We start from the raw sequence: 24,083 nt of genomic DNA, 5'->3' as shown, positions 1-24,083 counted from the left end.
CCATCACCTGCCCATGCGTCGGTATAGAAATCTCAGCGGTGGGGGTTTCTCTCTTGTGAAGAAAAACTGTTATGAAACTATGATTAGTTTGTATTGAGGGTTCAGTTAAACTCCGCCATTTTAAAAAAATAAGTTTGGGAAACCTAGAAACTTTGAAGTCATATTAAATGTTCTCATGGATGAAAATATATCCCTTGCTCCGTTTCTAGAATCGATGAAGCTGTTTAAATACCTGGCCTCCACTGAAAAATCATTACAGCTGCCTCATCAAACATTACCCTTCTCTGTGGCACTTCTCCTGGAGGCTGCCATTTCTCATCCTTGCCATTTTGTATTTTGGCTGTGCTGATCATTTCTGTCAACCCAGAAGTAGTTTTTGCAGCTCGGTTGGCTGGAATAAGGAGGTGTGCGCAGAGAACAACGTTTCTCTGTCGTCTGCCTGGTCTGTGTAACCCGGGACCCTTTGACCCTGGACGCAGTCTGCACTGATTTCTACCCTCGATGCTACAACAACCTGTGTTACGACAGTGACTGCACCTCAAAAGTATTACATTGGCTCTAAAGCACTGCTGGATGTCACAAGGTTGTGAAAGGTGCTATATAAGTGCAAGATCCCGCTCTTCCCCTGACTTACAAAAGCTGAAACGTGTGAAATGCAGGCTACGATAAAGCATAGAAATAAAATTTTTAAAGTTCAAAGCTGGTAACTAAAGAGAAATGATGCTGGCTTACGGTGCACCCCAAATTTTCTTATAAACGTATGTTACACTGAGTGCTTTCAGTTACAGTTCGAAATTTGAATGGTTATTTTACTGACGTATATAACAGCGAGTGCTCTATCCAACACTGGGTACACCTGACCCAATATCCCACCGTACTCCCATGGATCTGAAGGCATTTTCTCCCAAATGCTAGAAGGTGGAGTTGGAGGGAAGTAACTAATTTTGAGGAGTTAGGGGGCGGGGGGAGAGCAACGATAGGGACAGCCGGACTTGAGTGGGGTTGGAAGGATTCTCCTCCAATTGGGTGGTCCGCCCTGTCTCCCTTCACACAGCTAATGTATAAGCACCATATTAAGTTGTTTAGTTAATTTAAAGGTGATTACAGATTTAGTGTTAAGCACTTTGCATTGCGTTTTATGTGCTTTAATTTAAACTGACGCCCATCAAATTTATATATAACGTGCAAAGTGAAATTTGACCTGGCCCCGGAAGATTAAAGATGAGTGTAAGCAGTTTATACTTTGCTCTTCGTTCCGATCAATGTGAATTAGGGTGGAATATCAATATCTAATTATGCCAGTAATATAGATACACATTCAACATAAATCATAGCCTCTTAACCTGAGCACCCAACTTTGATGCTTTACTGAGGTCAATACCGGCTTGTTTACACTTCCACATTGTAGCTAACATTGAATGAAAGCCAACTCCTTTTCAATTGATTTTGGTATGATTTGTGACAATCTGGTAAAACCAGAGACCGAGGGTTGACAACAATCTTTTGAGGTCATGAGTCTTGAGTGACATGGGTTTACCGGAAGTACAGGTTACATTAGCTGTTTCCAAGGTGGTCACTGCATATGCACATTTGCAACAATAAATTTGTCCCAATTTTAAACTTCAAGAAAGCATCTCCTCCCTCCTCATATCTGCTAAATGCATGAGCCCCGTGACCCTGTCACCATTTAGTTATTTGTCATGTTTGATCCTTGACCGTGCATATTGGTAGTTTATTAAGTCATTGTTTTCCTAATGGATTACTCTCAAGTCTTAGTTCTTCTCATGTTTCTCATTTTTTTTTTGTTTTAATAATTCAGCTTGTTGAATCATTGAGATTCAGTATGGAATGAGGCTCTTCTTGTCTGTGTGAATGTTTTGTGCTAGAACTGTCCAAAACAGATCCCACTACCCCTTATCCAGCGTCTTCCTCTGCTTCATGCGTTTGCCTACTCTTCCCTTAAAACTCTCCACCTCAACCACTCCATCCAGGGGACAAAACATTCTTTTAGCTTGCTTTGCACCCCACACACACACACGGCTAGAAGAGTTGGACAAACTCTTCAAAGTCTATCTACCAGCCTTCTCAACACCATCCAGAATGGAGCAAGCGGCTGGATGGGTGTGTGTGTCCCCCCCCCCCACCCCACCCCCGGCTCAATATACACCTCTTCCATCACATTGTGGCTGCACGTATGATCTTAAGGTTGTACTGCAGCAACTCACTAGGATTACTTTGACAGCTCCTCCCAGTGGAATCCAGAAGTAAGTAGCATTGTCATGAGAAGGCGTGCAGCACCTTGTCTTGGATGTACATTGGGACTCATTCATTGTTGTGTCAGTAACCTGGGAGGATTTTGGGACGGGTAGACATATATCACATTGTGATAGCTTTGTTCCTCTTTTAATTTTAGCGTTCCTCTGAGGCTAAAACAGAAACGATGATTTATGATGACTCTTGAGTCCTTTACAGAGTGTAGGAATGGCGTCTGGACATGGTTGGCTTATTGGTTGGAGTCTGGCCCACGTGAACTAAAGATCTAACGCACTTTCCATGAACAATTGCTAATGTTCGTAGATTGTAACAATCTGTTTCCCATTGAGTGTCTTAGAAACTTTATCTTCAGCTTAAAGTGAAATTGAGTGCTTGCTATGATGCCTTCCATTGTTTGTGGATTAGTTTAGTGGTGATGCAGCGGTCCTGCTGTCAGGCAGCAAATCTGTAAATAAATAGCGGGAGAGGGAAACGAACGTCAAACCCCTGATGTACATTCGCCATTAATCTTCTTTCTTATTTCTTCCTTTTGTTCCGGTGTACGGGATTGATTGCATCAAGGACAAAGACTTTTTAAAAAAAAAATAAGAGCGGAGGGGGTGGTTTATTCCAGTGCTACTTGTTTATAGATGTCCCTTTCTGCTGCCAGGGCAGTTTTATTGACAGCCTGGAGATTGTGCAGGCAAGTGGGTGCCTGAGTCGCTGGTTGTGTTCATGGTGGGACAATCTCTGCACCAAACACAAAAACGTGAATATTTACTCACGACGCGTTTACAGTTTCACCGCAAATGAAATGCGCACTTGACACCCCCACGTTCCCTTTTGACTTAACTCAGCTGTCACTGAATCACTGGTTCTAACTACTGTGCACTTCTGACATGAAGTGTGGAGCTAAAGCTGGTGTCACTGGTTACAGATAACTCAGTCATTGCTGAGTTTAGTGAGGAAGAGAGAGAGAGAGAACGAGAGAGCGAGAAAGAGGGGTAGGGGGGAGCTTCAGACTGAAAATCACTGTGGTTTAGCTGTCAATCGTAGAAATTTGTCTTATGTATTCGGGAAAATGTCTTGATCTTGAACGGCAAATTCACTGGATTACATGATCCGAGCAATCTGATTTTTATCAACTGGAAATTGCTTACTCTGTTCCTTGTGAGAATTCTGCACCAGTTTGAGCTGTACTGGCAAAGGTTATTGCTCTGATATTCATTTCAATCAATTTGTGTGCGCTTGGTAACCAGTGATGCATGTATAGACTACATTGACAGGAAGTTGTAGTTAAAGGTATTTGAGAACAGAAACCCCTAAGAACACGCAGAACAAGAAGAGCCTTTTGCTCTAATGTGTGATGTGGCAGAACAGTATTTTTTTAAATGTTGTTCTCCCGAAGATTAGTGCTGCAGGTAAATAGGATCAAATCCACTCGATGTACCGACGAAAGAAAACAATTTGGGCCCTTGATTAAAAGGGCTGGGACTCCCAGTAAAAGACATCAGCACTGTAGTGGAGGAGGTGGTATTATCATTGAATTAGTATTGCAGAGACCCAGGGTAATATTCTGGGGACCTGGGTTCAAATCCCACCATGGCAGATAACGAAATTTGAATTCAATAAAAAAAATTTTTTTAAGTCTGACGATGACCATGAAACCATCGCCGATTGTCATAAAAACCTATGTGGTTCACTCACGTCCTTTTAGGGAAGGAAATCTGCCCTCCTTACCTGTCTTTTACATGTGACCCCAGACCCACATAAAGATCCTCCCAGGAAATGACTTGGTGTCTCTTTGTTCTTTTTCCAGTCTTCAATAACCTGGTGTCATTCTGTATCCGAGACCTCTTCTTAGCCCTGCAGAAGCTTCTACAATTAAAGCCAGGTGGAGACCGGAAAAAGTAAGTTGTTTAAACTCCTCGTATAATTGTGAGGAGCAGTTGTGTTTTCTGTAAATGTTGATCGTAACCATTCTGGGTTTTCCCGGTGGTCTACATTATACTTTCTCTTTGCGTGTAACAGATTTTTTTTAAAAAAAACAAATAATTTCTTATGTTTGCTCCTTTTTTCTGCAAATATCCTTAAAAGGTGGCAACCCAGTATTATTATTTAAAGGGGCCAGTCCTGAATTATTGGTTGAATTTCAGACCCACACTTCTCATCTTCAGCCACCAGAGGGCAGATAGGCTGGACGACCTCCTCATCTCTCTTACTTTTTGTGTTCAGTTGTATTTTGGACCCCTCCATCCTTCCCCTTCCCTCTCCAACTCCTTTTGATCTGTGTCTTGCCTTTTAATATATGCACACTTTCTTTTTATACGAACCTAAAACCCTACGACTCTTCAGGATATATTCAACTTGTCACTCGGCCAATTTCACTTTCCCTTTGCCTAATAACCAAGCACCCAGGAGCATTGTGTACAGTTTTAGTCTCCTGACCGAAGGAAGGATATACTTACCCGAGAGGGAGTGCAGCAGAGCTTCACCAGAATGATTCCTAGGGATGGTAGGATTGTCCTATGAGGAGAGATTGAGGGGACTGGGACTGTATTCTCTGGAGTTTAGAAGAATGAGAGGTGGTCTCGTTGAAACTTACAAAATTCTTACAGGGCTCGACTGGGCCGATGCAGGAAGGATGTTTCCCCTGGCTTGGGGGGGATGGGGAGGGGGCACTGGTTCTCAAACCAGGGTCTCGGAATAAGGTGCAGGCCATTTTGGACTGGGATGAGGAGGAATTTTCTTCACTCAGGATGATGAATCTTTGGAATTCTCTACCCCAGCTCAATGGAAGCTCTATCATTGAGCATGTTCAAGACAGAGATTGATAGATTTCTAGATACTGATGACATCAAGGGATATGGGGATAGTGCAGGAAAATGGCATTGAGGTAGAGGATCAACCATGACCTAGTTGCATGGCGGAGTGGGCTGGAGGGGCCGGAATGGCCTACTCCCTCTATGGTCCTATGTTGATTGGTGCCCACCACACACGACCACAATTGGCTGCATTTGTCTGTCGTGCTCACGTCATGATAGCACTTGCCATAGAGGGAGCGCAATGAGGGTTCACCAGACTTGTTCCTGGGATGGCGGGAGTGTCCTATGAGGAGATTGGGGGAAACTGAGATAAAAACAGAAAACACCGGAAAAACTCAGCAGGTCTGGCAGCAACTGTGGAGAGAGGGACAGAGTTAACCTTTCAAGTCCGTATGACCCTTCTTCAGGCCTAGCCAGCGACGCTCACATCCCGCAAATGAATATATTAAAGAAAAAACAAATCTCATTCTCGACCTGTCGGGCACTAGTGAAGCTTACTTGACTGCTGTGCAGATGAACATTCTTGAGCTGTTTTTATGTCACACGGGTGCAGCGGTTGGAAGACTCGCTGGAAGGTCTCCCTCCATTGACTGGACGTTATACTAAAAATGTCTCCGCACGTGCGGGTTTAACAGCCTTGCTTTGACACAAAGACATGCTGCCTGATTAAGGGCGGTGAGCTTCAGGGAAGGAAATACGTGGACCACCTCCCTGTGTTTCCAGTGAATCTCCAATTGGATCTCTGGATTTCCAACACAAACCCCAACCCAATTTTGAACTCATTAAGAGAGTGTGGCGCAAGAAAGCCACTGTCCCTGTGCAGACAGGAAACAATCGGACAACACAAATGCATCTGTAGAGTGACTTGTGTGTGCATGCGCATTGAGTAATGTTGAGGGACAAAAGAATGCTGCCCCAAAAGTTAGCATCCTCATGTTTATAGTGCGCCAGGTGGGCAGGGAGGAGCGCGCTATACACTTTTTAGCCCTTGGTACACTATTATTTGCAATTTCAGTTGGTGACAATGTGGTGTCTTAAAGGGCTTCTTATGTACTTCCTAGGTTATTGCTGCCGTCCAGCAGTCCTCGATGGTCAAAGGTCCGACAGGATATAAGTGCTTACTTGACTGGTCTTGTTCAGGTATGTTAAGATGATAAATCTGGAATTTCACATTTTTAATTTTATTCAAGAAGCGTTTTCGTTTTATGTTGCGTTTTGTCAGGAATCTGTTGGTTATGGAAGTTTTTCCTAAGTTGGCACAAAGACTTGTAACTGAAGGAAAAAATTGTCAAGAGGAGTGAAGCGCCTGATAATTACAGCGGCTGTACACTCAGAGTGGGAGCGGAGGAGTTATAAACCTGAAGTATGGCTCTCTCCAATGTCTTCCAGGCATCTTTCAAGTTTTTTTCCCCCGAGTTTTTCTGAGCAGGCGGGCACCCTGATTGAAGTCGGCCTGTTGGGTGGGAGTGCCGACCGCAGGAGGACGGATTAGAGGAGCTGTCAGGGAGATGCTCCTTTCAGGCGGGAGGAGAGATCCTGAGGGGCAACATGGTGGTCAGGGCATAGAGGTTGGACAGGATTGGTGGGGTGGGGGATGAGATGGTGGAGGGAGGGGAGTGAGATGGGAACAGGCGGTCTGAGATTTGTTGGCGGTTTACAGGCTAGCTTGTTGGGCCTGGAGGAATCATTTCTCTCCCTCTTGGCCCACAAGCAGTGCTGCAAAGACTCTAATCTGATGGATAAAGCTCTTCTTGCATCCCTGTTACCTCCTGGGTTTCCTGTCACTCGTTAAAAATGGAAATCTTGTTCCTACAGAGGGTGCCCGGCTCCCTTGAAAAGCTTTTAACGACCAACCCGCCTTCTGAGAGTGGGTTAGCTGGCCACCTCCATTAAAACTGCAAATTGGAGGCGGGTTTGAAAGTTTTAGACTTTTAAACCCTTCTCCGACCCAAACTGCTCAAGAGTGCGCTATTTGAATTTGCTCTCTCTCTCAACTGCCACAGCATATCAGAGAGCGGCAAACCAACGCTCGTTTAAATCAATTAATAAACTGAGCTAAATAAAAATAGCTGGAAAAACTCAGCAGGTCTGACAGCATCTGCGGAGAGGGATACAGTTAACGTTTCGAGTCCGTGTGACTCTTCATCAATTAACAAACTGACCTGTTGTGTAAGGCAGCACATGAGCAAGCGAAACAGTTCTCAGTATTTGAACAATTAAAACCAAGGAAATGAAAATTAAAATGTAACACAAAAAATAAGGAAAAGCTCAATCCCAAACGCCACACTTGACTGGCTTCTCCCATTGTGCTCCTCTCCCACTGATTTGTTTTCCAGGTATAGCCTTCAATCGTAGCTCATCGCACCATCTCCACGCAGAGTTCTTTTCCCTCGCTGCATTTGAAATGTTAGCACAAAATATTCAGGCCAAACGCAAACAATTTTCTTCCCTTTTATTTTTCCCCAGCTGTTATCGAGTTTGACAGAGGCTTCGGTTGTTAGTGCTGTCCTGCGACAAGTGCTTCAATTAATATCTTACTATCTGTGTTTCCCAAAACACTGCCGATTACTTCTGAAGGTAAGACCTGTATAAATCCCATTTTACATGGAAGATCACAAGTTTTAGATTGTGCTTTTTTTTGCGCTGGGTGTGTGGTATTAGTAAAGCAGGATGAGTCGAGGGGAATATTAATCAGAGTCTTGAACCCGCAGGTGGGTCCCGATAAGATAACGCAGCGGTGAATATACAAAGTGAAAAAAAAAAGGTGCTGGCGGTATAGGGCAACGCCAGGAAAAGACAGGCTAATGTTTTGGGTGCAAGATCGCTCCTCAGCATTTAGCACCCACTGTGTTAACCTGTTGGGTGCTGACTGACCTGTTTATAGAGTCCTGGATTTTCCATTTGTCCTGTCCATTTGGTTTTGATGTTAGACTGTCTGTCCGCTGCAGAAATGGTGTAACCTGTACGACCCCATTGTGTTTTCTGTTTAGGGCTATCTGTCGTGCTTTTTTATTAAAAGCCCAATTTTATGTTGAATTCCTAACAACCATCTTCACAAAACAGGAGGGTTCAATTTTTCTACATTCACCCATTACTCAAAAATATTTTTCCAATGCAATGATTCCAGATTAAATGCCTGACTTAATACTTCCCACATCATTTTCTTCTCTGGTCAAGTTACTTTACACTGTGGCACGTACGAAATAGGAGCAGGAGTAGGCCATTCGGCCCCTCGAGCCTGCTCTGCCATTCAATAAGATCATGGCTGATCTGTTTGTGTTTTGAATTCCACATTCCCATCTACCCCGATAACCTTGTGTTTCAGGAGTCCAGCTCTTGAGTGAGCATTGGATTCCAGGAGGATGATGGTAGTTGTTGCTCTCCATTTTTCAATCTGTCTCTATTCCTTTGGCCTCTGTGAGCTGGTCAGTCAGTAGAGGCTGTGTTTTCTGTGCATACAGTTGCTCTTGGGAACCAGGAGAGGGTGTGTGTCTTGGATGCCGTTGGAGTTTGTCTCCTTCACTGTCCAAGTAAAGTGCAGAATAATAAATGGACAAGGAGACAGTATGGCACGATGGGGCCAACACACTGTCCTTTATCCCTGAAGGACCGGTGGTTATCACCAAATTGATCCAAAGAAGCTTACATCCTCCCCTCTCCACTCGGGATTCTCTGAATTGTGATCGGACCATCTCAGCCCAGCAGTTTATGGGTGCAGGTTGATATTGCTAAATGCCTCATAATGTGCCCTGGGTTGGCATTCTCACACAAGATCACAGAGTGAGAAATGGATTTGTCATATTGGCGCAGTAGCTTTTGACCTTTAGAGTCATTGGAACAGAGAGAGAGAGAGAGAGAACGATGTACTCTGCGTTTGTGCCATGCTACAGCAGCTGGCCCAGGAAGTTTCTATTTGTGTTGGAAACCCAAAGTGGAAAAAATTGTTCCATTTCCCAGCAGTGAGACCACTTGATGATCAAACCCACATCCTTCCTCCTGTGAAGCAGCTTCATTATGCTGAAGGTGCTACATAAATATAAGTTGTTTTTATTTTTGAATAAGTAACCTGTCTGTTCCTCGATGGTCCCTCCTCTATTCAGAAGGGGCAGGATTCTCTGGCCTGAGGGCTCTCCGCTCCCATCATCATCAGCTAATGGCAAATATGCCTGTTTACCTGGGGCACAAAGCATCCTGTCCTACCTACCCTTCTCCTTCCCGCTATTCCTGTGAACAGCTGCACCAACCAGTCCCGCTAGAACAAATGATAATAATCATTAAAAGCAGTGTTGTGACATATAAATGGTGTAGGCAGTGATATCTTTTAATTCAGCTGTAACCAGTTAATGGGGGTAGTCATCTAAAGACTATAAATGTTCTCATGCACCTAGTATTTTGAAATTCATTGTGATATGTTGTGCTTAATGAGGATATCTGATGGATTGGGACATTTATTTCTACCAGGGTTCAACGTGCAGGCTTTACTCAGTGTAAGGACTAATTACTGAATTCAGTGTACCTCTCCCAGAGCAATCACCTCTTTACTTTATCAGTTTGAACTATATTAGCCTTCGGGAGATACCCACTTGGTGCCCTTGTCTCCAACCTGCCAGTACCACCCTCTTTGGATGGACTACCAGGCTGAATACAAGCAGTGTAGAATTGTCCCCAGTCTGTGACACTCACTCTTACTGCTTTAAAGTGCTATCCAGAGGTGGCCTCTCTTTAACAATGCCGTAAACTGGAGATGTAGTTTGATTCATCACAGGTATGGGCACCGAACTTTAAAACTCGCCCTCCGATTTTCTGCCAAGTTTCCTCAGTTGGGTTTTTGCGTATCGAGCCAGGGCAATTGTGGGTGAAGGCGAGACAGCAACTGCCTGCCAACTTGCAGAAACAGCCCTGATATGAACAGTGTGGTTTCCCGAGCCGGCTGGTACATGGATGCTTGATACATCTGTCGCCGTTTTCACAAGGATTGAAGCAGCAGTGACACTGTCATTGGTGCCATCTCTTGGCATTCGTACAATTGATTTTTTTTTTTAATGCCCATACCTCTGTAGGAAGACTAAGGTTGCAGATTTCCAGTTGGGCTTTGCACTACAAGAATCCCCTCTTGAACGTGAAAGTAAAAAGTGAACCATTATTCTTGGAAATGTGGAAAATAAAATTTCTGAATACTTTTACAGACCAAATCTGTTTAAGGTTGCACCAGTTGTGAGCAGTGCGACTAGGAATATGTTTTTATCATTTATTGCAGCTGATGGCTTCACGTTGCTGTGTCTAACTCCTACCTTTGTGCCCCATCCCCACAGCAAGCAGTAAACCAGTGGAGCACCGGAGAAGAGACAGTGCGAGTTCTAGCCTTCCTAATTCTTAACAAAATATGCAGACACAAGCAAGATGTGTATCTGAACCACGTGCTGAAGGTAATTAGAGTGTAGATTAAAAAGGGCATCAAAACTGATGGATGATTATCTTTTGTTGGCTAGAAAATGTGGGGCTTTTGTCACCCCTGGGCTGGTAAATCTACGACGTCGCGTTGGTTTTGCCTGTGGTTCACAATGTGAGGTTACACCGCCATTTTCACATCAACGTGAAGCAATGGTGATTGTGCACGGATTTTTAAAATTGGAACGTAGCACGAGGGTCAGGTCCTGATCTGAAGCTGGAGTTTACACTGAAGCCATCTGAGCATTGCACAGAGAGAAGTATAACTCCAATCTGGGACAAAATACCCTTTCAGAAGGCCCCAGTGAGAGTTTGTTCCATCTCCTGAGAGCTATTCAAGTTTTTAATGGGGCACTTTTAACACTTTACATAGGATATAGGGACATAGGACTTAGGAGAAGGAGTAGGCCATTCGGCCCTTCGAACAGGCTCCACTATTCAAAAAAGATCATGGCAGATCTGGTTGTGGTCTCAACTCCATTACCCTGCTCGCCCCCCATAATCCTCAACTCCCCTGTCTATCAAAAGTCACCCGAACACTTTGAGAAAGGGCACAGTCTCACTAATCCCTCCTTAACATTTAACATCAATCATCTCAGTGCCAGGACATCACTGCAGGAGTTCCTCAGGGTAGTGTCCTCGGCCCAACTATCCTCAGCTGCTTCATCAATGACCTTCCTTCCATCATAAGGTCAGAAACAGGGGTGTTCGCTGATGATTGCACAATGTTCAGCACCATTCGCGACTCCTCAGATACTGAAGCAGTCCATGTCCAAATGCAGCAAGACCTGGACAGTATCCAGGCTTGGCCTGGCAAGTGGCAAGTAACATTCACGCCACACAAGTGCCAAGCAATGACCATCTCCAACAAAGAATCTAACCATTGCCCCTTGACATTCAATGGCATTACCATCACTGAATCCCTCACTATCAACACCCTGGGGGTTACCATAGACCAGAAACTGAACTGGACTAGCCAAATAAATACTGTGGCTACAAGAGTTGGCCAGAAGCTGGGAATTCTGCAGTGAGTAACTCACCTCCTAACTCCCCAAAACCTGTCCACCATCTACAAGGCACAAATCAGGAGTGTGATGGAATACTCCCCACTTTCCTGGTTGAGTGCAGCTCCAACAACACTCAAGAAGCTGGAAACCATCCAGGACAAAGCAGCCCGCTTGATTAGCACCCCATCTGCAAACATTCACTCCCTCCACCACCGACGCATAGTGGCAGCAGTGTGTACCATCTACGAGATGCACTGCAGGAACTCACCAAGGCTCCTTAGACAGCATCTTCCAAACTGCTACCATCTTACTACAGCAAAGGCAGCAGATAGATGGGAACACCACCACCTGGAATTTCCCCTTCAAGCCCCACCCACCATCCTGACTTGGAAATATATCGGCCGTTCCTTCACTGTCGCTGGGTCAAAATCCTGGAACTTCCTCCCTAACAGCGCTGTGGGTGTACCTACACCACATGGACTGCAGCGGCTCAAGAAGGCAGCTCACCACCACCTTCTCAAGGGCGATTGGGGATGGGCAATAAATGCCTGGGCCCAGCCAGCAATGTCCACATCCCATGAATGAGTAAAAAAAAAATATGAGCCTCAAGAGGAGCAGAACTCTGTGTGATTGTACCTGGAGTCTTAGTAAAGTATGACAGTGATAATTACAGTTACCTATTGCCTCAAAAAGGGTTTTAATATTCCATCGAGGAATTTCAACCAAATTCCCTCTAGAAATCCACAAGCTTTACAGGAGCATTTCTGTATCAAAAACTCAAATGTAATTAGAATATAGTTCACAGCGTTTTCATGTATTGATTATTTGTGAATAATTGGTGATGTGCCTTTAAATTTGATGGGGAAGCAGTGTAATTATATGCCTCACAACCTGTTGCGTTGAAATATTATTCACCTGCCTGAAGCTTGTGTGAAAATATAAGCAAAAGACATTTGTCTGGCGTAGCAGGTTTACCCAAAGAGTAATGAAGCTGTAACGACTAATTTTCAGCCTTTGCTGGTGTATCTGATCTCAAACTTCATGGGAACAGTAGAATTATGCTAATATTACTGGGCTAGTAATCCAGAGTGGTCCAGACTAATGAGCTGGAGACATAAGTTCGAATCCCCCCATGACAGCTGAAGGAATTTAAATCCAGCAAAAGCAAAATACTGCGGATGCTGAAGATGTGAAGTAAATGCTGGAAATACTCAGCAAGTCTGGTAGCATCTGTGAAGAGAGAGAGAAACAAGAGTCAATGTTTCGAGTCCAATGCGACTCTTCTTTGGAATTTAAACGCAATGAAATAAACCTGGAATAAATAGCAGGAATGGTGACCGCGAATCGACCAGATTGTTGTGAAAACCCAACCTAGCTCACTCAGAGAAGGAAATCCTTCCCACCCTTACCCAGCCTGGCCTACACGTGACTCCAGACCCACAGCAGCGCGGGTGACCCTCGACTGCTTTCTGAAATGGCCTTGCGAGCCATTGTTGTCAGGGAGATGGGGCATTCCCACCACCTTTAGGGCAATTGGGGATGGGCAATAAATGCTGGCTCTTGCCAGTGATGGCCCACATTCTACGTCAGAATAAAAAATAAGGGGAGTCAGCACCGTGGGCTTCACACCCCTGCTCTCCCGAGTTAGGGAGTGGAATATCAGCCCAAGGTTCCGCAGTCCCTTCTCTGTATTTTGGCGAGAGTGGGTCAGTCTCGAGTGCGGCGAGTCCGGCCGTCAGTTTAGCTTGTCTTCACTCAGGCGTGAGCCTCTTAACAGTGACTAACAGTCACTTGGGCAATGGAATTGGAGCAGAGCGGACTCCCCTGGACCTATTGGAGGTGGGAGGAGGGAATAACTGTCCCAGAAATAGGAGCAGAGCAAAACCTGAGCACAAGGAGGTATTTAGAGGAAAAGCGGACTTCTGTATAATGATGATGATAATTTATCCTGATCTCTGTCTCCTCACTTTACAGCAAATGTATGTGGCCTATGTGAAGAACTGCAAGTTTACATCACCAAACGTGCTTCCCCTGATTAACTTCATGCAGCGTACCTTGACTGAGATGTATGCGTTAGACAATCAGATGACCTACCAGCATGCCTTCATTTATATCCGGCAGCTTGCCATTCATCTCCGCAATGCCATGATGATGAAGAAAAAAGTAATGGGTGTTTTATTTCGCTTTTATGTTATCAGTATTTCCTTTTTAAATGTCAGTTTATTTTTTCTTAGTACTGGCTTCAAAGTGACGAAGTTGAGTCTATAGGCAAAACACGGAGAGAGAGAGAGGCCAGTGCAGAATAACAGCAGTGTTTGTTGTTTCCCTGCAACACAACTATTAGCGCATCCCCTCCCACACGCTTATTTTAAGAAGCAAAGCCCACTTGTCTCCTCTCCTCCCCCCAAAGGCACCAACTCTTTATAGAATGTAATTCTAAAGGTGCCAGTGACGATTCCTCATGCAAGTGGCCATTTTTAATGGCTTTAACTAGGGGACTGTTTTGTAGGAGAACAGGAGAGATTTTCCCCCTACTATCCTAAACAATATTTACCCTTCAACCAACTTCCACCAGCTTTTCGGGCATTGCGTTCCGGATCAATCCGTTGCGTTCCGGATCATTAAAACAGCTTGGCCCAGACCTTTTGGTCTCTGGATGGTTGTAGACCTGACGCACCCCTGAAGACACACTGTGAGACCTCTCTGAGGTCCCAACGCAAGGACTCTGAGAATTTCCGGGAAGTTTCAACTCTTGATGGGCGATTCCCCTGCTCTCCGGGACCTTCCGAAAAGCCTCCAACTCTGAGGTAGAGTCGGAGACTTCAGAGGGTTCTGACTCACCAGAATAGTAACCCAGGAAATATTAGACAGATTAAGACCATGTCTAACTCCTGGGTAATATACAATTGACCAGCATCCCCCACCCCACCATTGACCAAACCCCCCCTCCACACCCCAGCCCCCTTGCCCTGATGACCCAGCGCTATGAGGAAGGACCCCAGAGAGCAGGTACGGGCTGCATTTCTGAAGAGTTCGGAAGTCCAGGCCAGAAATGCGGAGCTCCGTTGTCGTGCTTTTTAAAAAAAAACAAAGGAGCAGAGCGGCAATCCAATGGTGATTGCCACTGCTCAGAAGACTTGACCCATTATCTGGTCATTACCACTTCACTATTTGTGGGAGCTTGCTGTGTGGAAATTGGTTGCCGTGTTTCCTACGTTATAACAGTGGCTGCACTTAATTGGTTATAAAGTGCTACAGGGCGGGCTGAGGTTGAGAAAGGCGCTATAGAAATGCAAGTTTTTTTTTAATATAAGCGCTATTGCGTTCTAAGGAATTATTTGTCACATTTTGGATTAAAGTAAGATTGCAACTTGATTATTTTGCCTCTTTCTGCATCTTGCTTGTTTCTTTTATCTAATATGGTTCATTCTTTGTGCCCAGGAGACTTATCAGTCAGTCTATAACTGGCAGTTCATTCACTGTCTGTATCTTTGGTGTCGTATGTTGAGCACCATTTATCCCAACGAAGTCCTGGAACCGCTCATCTACCCACTGGCTCAAGTTATCATTGGCTGCATCAAGTGAGTACATTTGCTGCATGATGTTTACTCTGCGTTGGGAGCGACTGAGAGAAAGTTGGTGCAATGCCTCATCACGTCTCGGTCGTTGTGCTGGGAAGGGGGAGCTTGTTGGGTTCCTGTCCGTGCCAGAACACCCGCTGCAGTGCAGACTCTGATGGGTTAGGAACTGGTCGTGAGAGGCGTTGGGAAGAGATCTTCGGCCCCAGCTGCCCACGATCTGCGTCAATGATTTCAGCAATTTCTACGTTTGTTGATAACACACAGCTCGGTAGGAATGTGAGTTGTGAGGAGGTTTCGAGGAGGATTTAGGCTAAGAGAGTAGGAAAGAACATGGCAGGTGGGATATAAAATGTGAAAAGAAAGGTGAAGTTATCCACTTTGGTAGGGGAAAAAAAAGAGAAATGCAGAATATTTGTTTGAATGGAGAGAGAGATTGGGAAATGTTGATGTTCAAAGGGACCTGGGTGCCAACATGCAGGTGCAGCAAGACATTAGGAAGGCAAATTTATTACAAGAGGATTTGAGTGCAGGAGTAAAGATGTCTTGCTGCAATTGTATAGAGCCTTGCTGAGACCACACCAGGAGTATTGTGTACAGCTCTGGTCTCCTTACCCAAGAAAAGAAATACTTGTCATAGACGGAGTGTAACAGACTGATCCCTGGGGAGGGCGAAGTTGTTCTGTGAGAAGGGATTGAGGAGACACGACCTGAATTCTCTACAGTTTAGAGGAATGAGAGGCGATCTCATTGAAACACACAAATTCTTACAGACCTCGACAGGGTAGATGCAGGAAGGATGTCTCCCCGGGGGCTAGAAACGGGCCATAGTCTCAGAATAAGGGGCAGGCCCAAGTTAGGGCTGAGATGAGGAGGAATTTCTTCGCTCGGGGAGGGTGGTGAATCTTTGGAATCCTCTACCCCAGAGGGCTGTGGAGGCTCAGTCATTGGGTATGTTCAAGGCTGAGATCAAGACATTTCTAGATAGTAAAGACATTGAGGGATATGAGGATAGTGTGGGAAATGACATTGAGGTGGAAGATCAGCCAAGATCTAATGGAATGGTGGAGCAGGCTCGAGGGGCCGAATGGTCTAATCCTCCTATTTCCCATGTTCCTATCTCCCATATAAACTCTAAGGCAATTAAACTGCCATTGGCTGCGTTAGGCCATTGAGGGCTGCATTAATGCTGTTACTCCCAAAATATGGAATTTGAAAGCAGAGTAACAGAATGCTGTTCATAGAGCCCTCCTTTTCCAGGCGAGTGTATTTGCACCACTACATCAAACACTATAGAATCAGAAATGTGCAGGCTACAACAAGATTTGGTTTGTCAATGAGTTTCAGCTTGGAGAAGTGTGGCTAACACTTGTGGATTATCAGGGTCAGGTTTGCAGTATTGATAAGACCATTAGCCGTTGCTATGGGGCAATTGGAGTCTCCCGTTCCTTGCGAAGATATTTCTGACCTGGTACCAGCATCTGCAAAAACTATATCCCCCGTACTTACAGACAGGGGAAAACTAAATGCACAGGTTGTCTAAGCAGGGACCGTGTACAGCACTGAGAGCTCAGTCTCCTTTTTGCTGCTGTGACACTGATGTCCAGAATTAGGTGTGATAGCCTCTCACTAAGCTGCAGAAATTGAGTTGCAATTCTCAGTGGCAATCCTCTCGGAATAAGCTGGTATGGGCCAAATTTCTGGAATTCTCTCTCTCTCTCTCTCTCTCTCTATCTCTCCACCAGCTCCCACCCCACCAAACCCCTCTCTCCTCCATATAAACATTCCTTAAAACCTTTGACCAAGCTGTTGGTCACCTGTCCCAGTATGTGGGCGTGCTTTCAGTTTTTTTGCCTGGAACCGCTCCTGTGAAGCACCTCGGGCTATTTTACTCCTTTTATGAGGATGCTATATTGATGCAAGTTGCTGTTGTCTCTTCGCTCACCCGGGAATTCTGCAGAGGATCAGGGTTGGAGAAACAGCCCCGGTTGGTGGCCCCTTTCGTAGCTGCGGGAAACGCCGATTCAGGATTTTTTTGACCCCCTGTGTTTCTTGCTTCCTGTCGTGCTGATGTTCTGAAATGTCTGCGCTCTTTTAATGTGAGGTCGTTCCTTCGTTTTTCTCCATCTCTATCCCCCTCCCCCTGGATCTGCTGCCTCTGTTGGAAGTGCCTACACCTCCTGCCGCCCTCATTGAGAGGATGGCCCTGAATGCTAAACTGCCGTAGAGCTGGATTGATACCTCCTATTGGGAATGTAGAGGTGAGCCACCCAGCCCATCGTGCCTGCGTCAGGCCTTTGAGAGAGCCATCTATCCAAATAGTCCAACTCACCTGCTCTTGCCCATAACCCTGAAATTATTTTACCTTTCAAGCGTCTATCCAATTCCCATTTGAAAGTTACTATTGAATCTGCTTCCACCGCCCTTTCAGGCAATGCCTTCAAGATCTCACTGTTTAAGCAATATGTCACCTTTTGTCAATGACCTTTCGCTTGTGACCTCTAGTTTTTGGCCCATTTGCCACTGGAAACAGTTTATCTTTATTTGCTCTGAATCAAAACTCTTTGTAACTTTGAACATCTCTATCAAATTTCCTCTTAACCTCCTGAGCTCTAAGGAGAACAATTCCAGCTTCTCCCGTCTCCCAGCATTGACTGAAGTCCCATATTCCTGGTACTGTTCTCTGGTAAATCTCTCCTGACCCCTCTCTAAGGCCTTGCCATCCTTCCTAAAGTGTGGAGGGTAAAATCCTGATAAGGAATAAAGGAGGTTATGCCGGGGATAGGTGATGTAATGTTACTGAGACTGGTGTTGTTCATCATGATGGGACCCCCCATTGGTGACCGGAGTGTTGGAAGGGTCACAAAACAAGATGGCAGACCTCCGTGTGTGGCTGTCCAATAACATCCTATCGTCAAGCCTTTGCGGAGTGCTGCTGTGTAAAATGTCTCCTGCTCTGTCAAGTCATTTGCATAATGTAACAGTGAAGGTTTATCCCACTGGGTAAACATCTCCAGCTCACCAGCGAACAGCCTCGGTTATTCCACTGATCTGAATACGTGATTCCATTTGGAATCCTTCTATGTAAAACAAAAAAACATGTTTTTTCTCACTCTCTTTCCCTCTTCTTCAGTACGGGCTTCACGGCCTTTACAGTCAGCAGACCCAACTGAAACAGCAGAGACACTGTGAAATACTCAATAATGATGCATTTTAAAATATCCAAAGCTATTCAGGTTCTATCACCAGCGATGGACGTACATGTTTTTCACTTGGCCGGACTCAACACCGTTCATTCCTGCCGTGTTTGGTTGTGTGTTGTATCTCATAACCTGTGCCCCACCACAGTGACGTTAAAAGGGGAGTGAATTAAACAGCACAATGTTGAGTGTTTCGAATGGCACGTGGATTTTCTAGTCTGATAAAGTGTTCTGCTTCTCTCTCTCTAAATTGTAATGTTGAATGGATTGGCACTCGGTGCACCTTTGGTTTTGCTTTAATGTTGCTAACACGGCGATGGTTATGAGGGTGGTTAGGTCAGTTAACAGCAGTTAAGTCAGTTTGCCACTTACCTTTCCACTGTTGAGAGAAGGGAATGGAAGTCGGAGGAGGAAATATGTTGGATTGAGTTTGTAGACGGAGGAGGGAGAAGTGGCCGGAGGAGAATAATAGCACTGGTCCAGAGTCATGGTGAACACCAGATGGAGCTAGGGGAGGATGCCAAGGTGGAAAAGGACAAGATTTTCCATCAGCCTGTGGGAGAAGAAGGTGTGAGTCAGGAGCTACATCAAAAGCCATGATGGGCTGAAGCAAAGGAAATGTGCTTTGCCCTATCCAACTTGGAGGTGTTTGCCAGTGAAGGTTGTTAAATGGATGCTAAACCAGATGGTGAAGTATGAAACTAGATGCAAATCCTTTGCTTGATAATAGGTTTATTTACAGAATGGAGTATCATATAAACCTACCTTCTACCCAAAGCGCCCCCGGCAATCTCCCTTTATACTCTTGAATGAAACAAATTTAACAAATTGACAAATTAACTGATTGAAAAGAAACCAATTAAATCAATTGATGGCCACCAGTGCTCTATAGCTAAAGAAAAAATTAAAAGGGACCTTGCCGAACTAAATTAAGATGTCATTTTTTGGGTCTGAGGAAGCACTCCAGCCCCTGTGGCTGTGCCCACTGGCTGTGGAAGGACTCGAGGATGCCAGTGGACACTGTGTGCTCCCTCCCCAAGGGCGCCCGGCCGCAAACATAACCGTGGAAGAGGGGCAAACAGTCGGGGCGCACGGCCCCCCTTGACCACCTTCAGCCTGGGCCTGTTAATGGGCAACTTGGCCAGGCCCAGGGGCAGGCTTATGAGGAAGTCCTCCTCCCTGCATACCCCCTCCCCCTCCACACTGGATGGCCAGGATCAAGAGCATGGGGCTGAAGTGTAGCCAAAACATAAGGAATAACTCCTTCCAAAAAATTAAAAAGGGGGTGCAATCATCATAGTGTGATAGGTTTAGAGGGAGCGGAGTTCTTAAAATGCATCCAGGAGAGCTTTTTAAGCCAGCAAGTAGAAGAGAGGGGGCGGTCCTGGACTTAATTTTAGGGAATGAAGCCATGCAAGTGATAGACATATCAGTGGGGGAGCATTTTGCAGATAGTGATCACAACGCAGTTAGATTTAAGGTTGTTATGGAAAAGACAAGGATGGGCCAGAAATCAAAGTTCTAAATTGAGGGAAGGCCAAATTAAAAAGATTAGATATGATTTGGCCAGAGTGAACTGGGAGCAGCTACTTTTAGGTAAATCTGTGTCAGAGCAGTGGGACTCATTCAAGAAGGAAATAGGGAGACTACAGGGCCAACATATTCCAGTAAAGATAAAGGGTGGGACCAACAAATCCAGGGAACCCTGGATGTCGAGAACTATACAGGATTGGATAAAGAGAAAAAGGGAGGCTTATGGCAGATACCGAGGGCTCAAAACAGCGGAAGCCCTAGAGGAGTATAGAATGTGTAGGGGGGAACCTAAAAAGGAAATTAGGAGAGCAAAAAGGGGGCATGAAAAAACATTGGCAGGTAAAATAAAGGAAAATCCAAAGTTATTTTACAAGTACATTAAGAGTGAGAGGATAACTAGGGAAAGAGTAGGGCCCATTAAGGACCATAGTGGTAATTTGTGTGTGGAGTAGTAAGACGTAGATAGGGTTCTAAATGAATACTTTGTGTCAGTGTTCACAAGTGAAAAGGACAACGTAGGTATGGAAATCAGGCAGAAGGAGTGTGATATAATTAAAGAAATTAGCATAGAAAGGGAGGAGGTTCTAAGTGGTGTGCCAGGCTTAAAAGTAGATAAATCTCCAGGCCCGGATGAAATGTATCCCAGGCTGTTGAGTGAGGCAAAGGAGGAGATAGCAGGGGCACTGCCAATAATTTTCAATACCTCTCTGGCCACAGGAGAGGTGCCAGAGGTCTGGAGGACAGCCAATGTGGTACCGTTGTTTAAGAAGGGAGGAAGGGATAAACCAGGGAACTACAGGCCAGTCAGTCTAATCTCAGTGGTGGGGAAACTATTGGAAGCAATTCTGAGGGACAGAATTAATGTACACTTGGAGAGGCAGGGATTAATCAAGGACAGTCAGCATGGTTTTGTTAAAGGGAGATCATGTCTGACCAATTTGGTTGAATTTTTCGAAGAGGTGACCAGGTGTGTAGATGAGGGTAATGCATTTGACATAGTCTACTTGGATTTCAGCAAGGCTTTTGATAAGGTCCGGCATGGGAGACTGATAACCAAGGTAAGAGCCCATGGGATCCAAGGCAATTTGGTAAATTGGATCCAGAATTGGCTGAGTGGCAGGAAGCAGAGGGTGATAGTCGAGGGGTGTTTTTCTGACTGGATGCCTGTGTCCAGTGGGGTTCCACAGGGATCAGTGTTGGGTCTCTTGCTGTTTGTGGTATATATAAACGATTTAGACTTGAATGTAGGAGGGTTGATCAGTAAGTTCGCAGATGACACGAAAATTAGTGGGTTGGTAAATAGTGAGGAGGATAGCCTTAGATTACAGGAGGATATAGACGGGCTGGTCAGGTTGGCTGACCAGTGGCAAATGGAATTTAATCCAGATAAGTGTGAGGTGATGCACTTGGGCAGGATAAACAAGGCACGGGAATACACAATGCATGGTAGGACCCTGGGAAGTACCGAGGATCAGATGGATCATGGTGTACATGTCCACCGATCCCTTAAGGTAGCGGGACAGGTAGATAAGGTGGTTAAGAAGGCATATGGGACACTTGCCTTTATTAGCCGAGGCATAGAATATAAGAGCAGGGAGATTATGCTGTAACTGTATAAAACGTTGGTTAGGCCACAGCTAGAGTATTGCGTACAGATCTGGAATCCGCATTATAGGAAGGATGTGATTGCCCTAGAGAGTGCAGAGGAGATTTACCAGGATGTTGCCTGGTCTGGAGGGTTTTAGTTATGAGGAGAGATTGGATTGACTGGGGTTATTTTCCCTGGAGCAGAGGAGATTAAGGGGGGACATGATTGAGGTGTATAAAATTATGAGGGGCATAGATAGGGTAGACAGGAAGGAACTTTTCCCCTTGGTGGAGGGATCAATAACCAGAGGGCATAGGTTTAAGGTAAGGGGCAGGAGGTTTAGAGGGGATGTGAGGAAGAACTTTTTCACCCAGAGGGTGGTGGGAATCTGGAACTTTCTGCCTGAAAGGGTGGTAGAGGCAGAAACACTCATAACATTTAAGAAGTATTTGGATGTGCACTTGCAATGCCATGGCATACAAGGCTATGGGCTTAGCGCTGGAAAATGGGGTTAGAATAGTTAGGTACTTGTTTGACGGGCGCAGACTCGATGGGCCGAAGGGCCTTTTTCTGTGCTGCAGACCTCCCTGTGACTCTAACCTGCTGTTGTGTGGGATTGCTGAGTGCAGCATCCTCCACGCCAGGTCCCCGATGGAAAAGGGGGGAGGATTCCCACATGGACAGCCCTCCACTGGGAACTCCCGGCCACTGCTGGATGGTCCAGGAAACCCCCGACACCCTGCCCCGCGCGGAGCGGAAAGGGCATGGAGGGAATTTCCGCAAGACTGTATCAAACTGTGGGGCCCCGGCTCCCGAGGGAGGTTTTGTGAAATTCAGTCCAAATGGTGGGGGGTGGGGTCAGCTCGGACGGTGGGGGGGGGTCCACTGTGTGCTCGAGCAGCCTCGAAACCACGAGTCCGGTCGGGACCGAGCACCACGGTTTTGAGGCTGGGGATGGCGTTGGCCGCAAGCTGGACGTCCACTGACCACACGTCTCCCTTTATTAGTGCTCCACGCACTCGAAATGTCCTTTGCCTGTGTGTCGTAATCATCTTAATGAGTACACCATCGACAAGGGTGTTCTCGGTTTGTGAATGTCGCCCTGCCAGTGAGAAGTGGGTTCCCGGGTTGTGAAAGTGGAAGGAGGCACCAGCTCAGTTCCGCTCTGTGGCCTACAGTGCCGTGGGAAAGCAGCAGCAGCTGGAGAGGGAGTGGCAATCTGCAACTCCTCGTAAATCCTCTGCTGCGCTGCAGCACAGTTACAGCACTCCGATGCCAGGGAGAATAGGAGGCACTTTGCTGCCATTGGCTCTCCTGCATCTGTCCTTTCGCTCTCTACCTGCCTTCCTGGCTGAGTTTCTTTCCCCCCCCTCCCCACCCCACCTTCTCCGTTAACTTTAAAACCTCCGAGCAATAAAGCGAGATGTTGGAATGAAATGGAAATAAAGCGCAAAGCGTCTCCTATTGACAGCAGCGAGAGGCTCTTGTGCTGTCAGCCTCAGTTTCTTCACTAACCTGAGAACAGTAAATTTAGAGATCGATTGACAGCGCTCTTCCTGCTTGCATGTAAGAAAGGATCACTTTACGCTGCGTGTATGGATTGGAGATGATTGAGGGGATGGAGTATATGTGCTGACTATCCACTCTCCGCACCAGCACTCCCTCTCTGCTTTGCTATCTTAGTATTTTATGCTTTTAAACACCACATTGAGGCGGATGCCATCAATTGACCATTAATAAAAGGTGAATCACTGCCTTCCTGATGTGAAGGAGTTGATTCCATCACCAGTTTAGCAAGTGAGGGCTTGAAAGGGCAGAGCAGGTTCTGTGACCATGAAGGAGATCAAAGGGAGACTGTATGGTGCCCAATAGCGGGCGGGAACCCTGGCTTGAGTGACCCTCCCTATCCTGAGGCATTGTAGCAGCCCACTGAGTGGCATCATCACCCTCTCTCTCTATGCGTATATATATTTTATATGTATATATATTTTATTTATATATATAGTATATACACACACACACACACACACACACACAGACTGTTCATTAAAGCTTTTAGAGAGAGACAGTGAGTTTAATTCTGAGCCATAATTGTAAAAAGCTTTTAAACCTAGAAGTATTATTTTAACAAGAGTTGTGAAATAACAATTCTAGGATCGTGCAATGCGTTACCTCTATCCCTCCGCTCATCCTCTCCCCCTTCACCCGCACCCTCCCCACATTCACCACGTCCTCTCCACTCCTGCCCACAGCTCACCACCTCCCCCTGCACCTCTCTACCTGTTCCCCTGTGCTCTCCCTCCCCACTGTGCCCTCTCACTCCCCGCTGTGCTCTCTCTCTCTCTCTCTCTCTCTCCCCCCGCTGTGCCCTCTCTCTCTCTCCCCCCGCTGTGCCCTCTCTCTCTCTCTCCCCGCTGTGCCCTCTCTCTCTCCTCTCCCCCGCTGTGCCCTCTCTCTCTCTCTCCCCCCGCTGTGCCCTCTCTCTCTCTCTCTCTCTCCCCGCTGTGCCCTCTCTCTCTCTCTCTCTCTCCCCGCTGTGCCCTCTCTCTCTCTCTCTCTCCCCCCGCTGTGCCCTCTCTCTCTCTCTCCCGCTGTGCCCTCTCTCTCTCTCTCTCTCTCCCCGCTGTGCCCTCTCTCTCTCTCTCTCTCTC

At 45.9% G+C, this 24,083-nt stretch overlaps 1 protein-coding gene across 1 annotated transcript in view; it reads left to right on the top strand.

Annotated features, from left to right (window-relative positions):
- The window catches only part of noc2l (NOC2-like nucleolar associated transcriptional repressor), a 165,941-nt gene that overhangs the window by 31,131 nt on the left and 110,727 nt on the right, over window positions 1-24,083 (top strand). Inside the window, exons 6-11 of the mRNA XM_078557858.1 lie at window positions 4,073-4,163; window positions 6,140-6,218; window positions 7,545-7,655; window positions 10,391-10,504; window positions 13,508-13,696; window positions 14,975-15,114. Of these exons, the coding sequence (XP_078413984.1) occupies window positions 4,073-4,163; window positions 6,140-6,218; window positions 7,545-7,655; window positions 10,391-10,504; window positions 13,508-13,696; window positions 14,975-15,114 (724 nt within the window). The remainder of the gene's footprint in view (window positions 1-4,072; window positions 4,164-6,139; window positions 6,219-7,544; window positions 7,656-10,390; window positions 10,505-13,507; window positions 13,697-14,974; window positions 15,115-24,083) is intronic.

This window comes from Cetorhinus maximus, chromosome 15 (genome assembly GCF_964194155.1).
Source record: "Cetorhinus maximus chromosome 15, sCetMax3.hap1.1, whole genome shotgun sequence".
Taxonomy (NCBI): domain Eukaryota; kingdom Metazoa; phylum Chordata; class Chondrichthyes; order Lamniformes; family Cetorhinidae; genus Cetorhinus; species Cetorhinus maximus.
The sequence above is the reverse complement of the archived record's forward strand: the minus strand, read 5'-3'. Positions and strand labels throughout refer to the sequence as shown.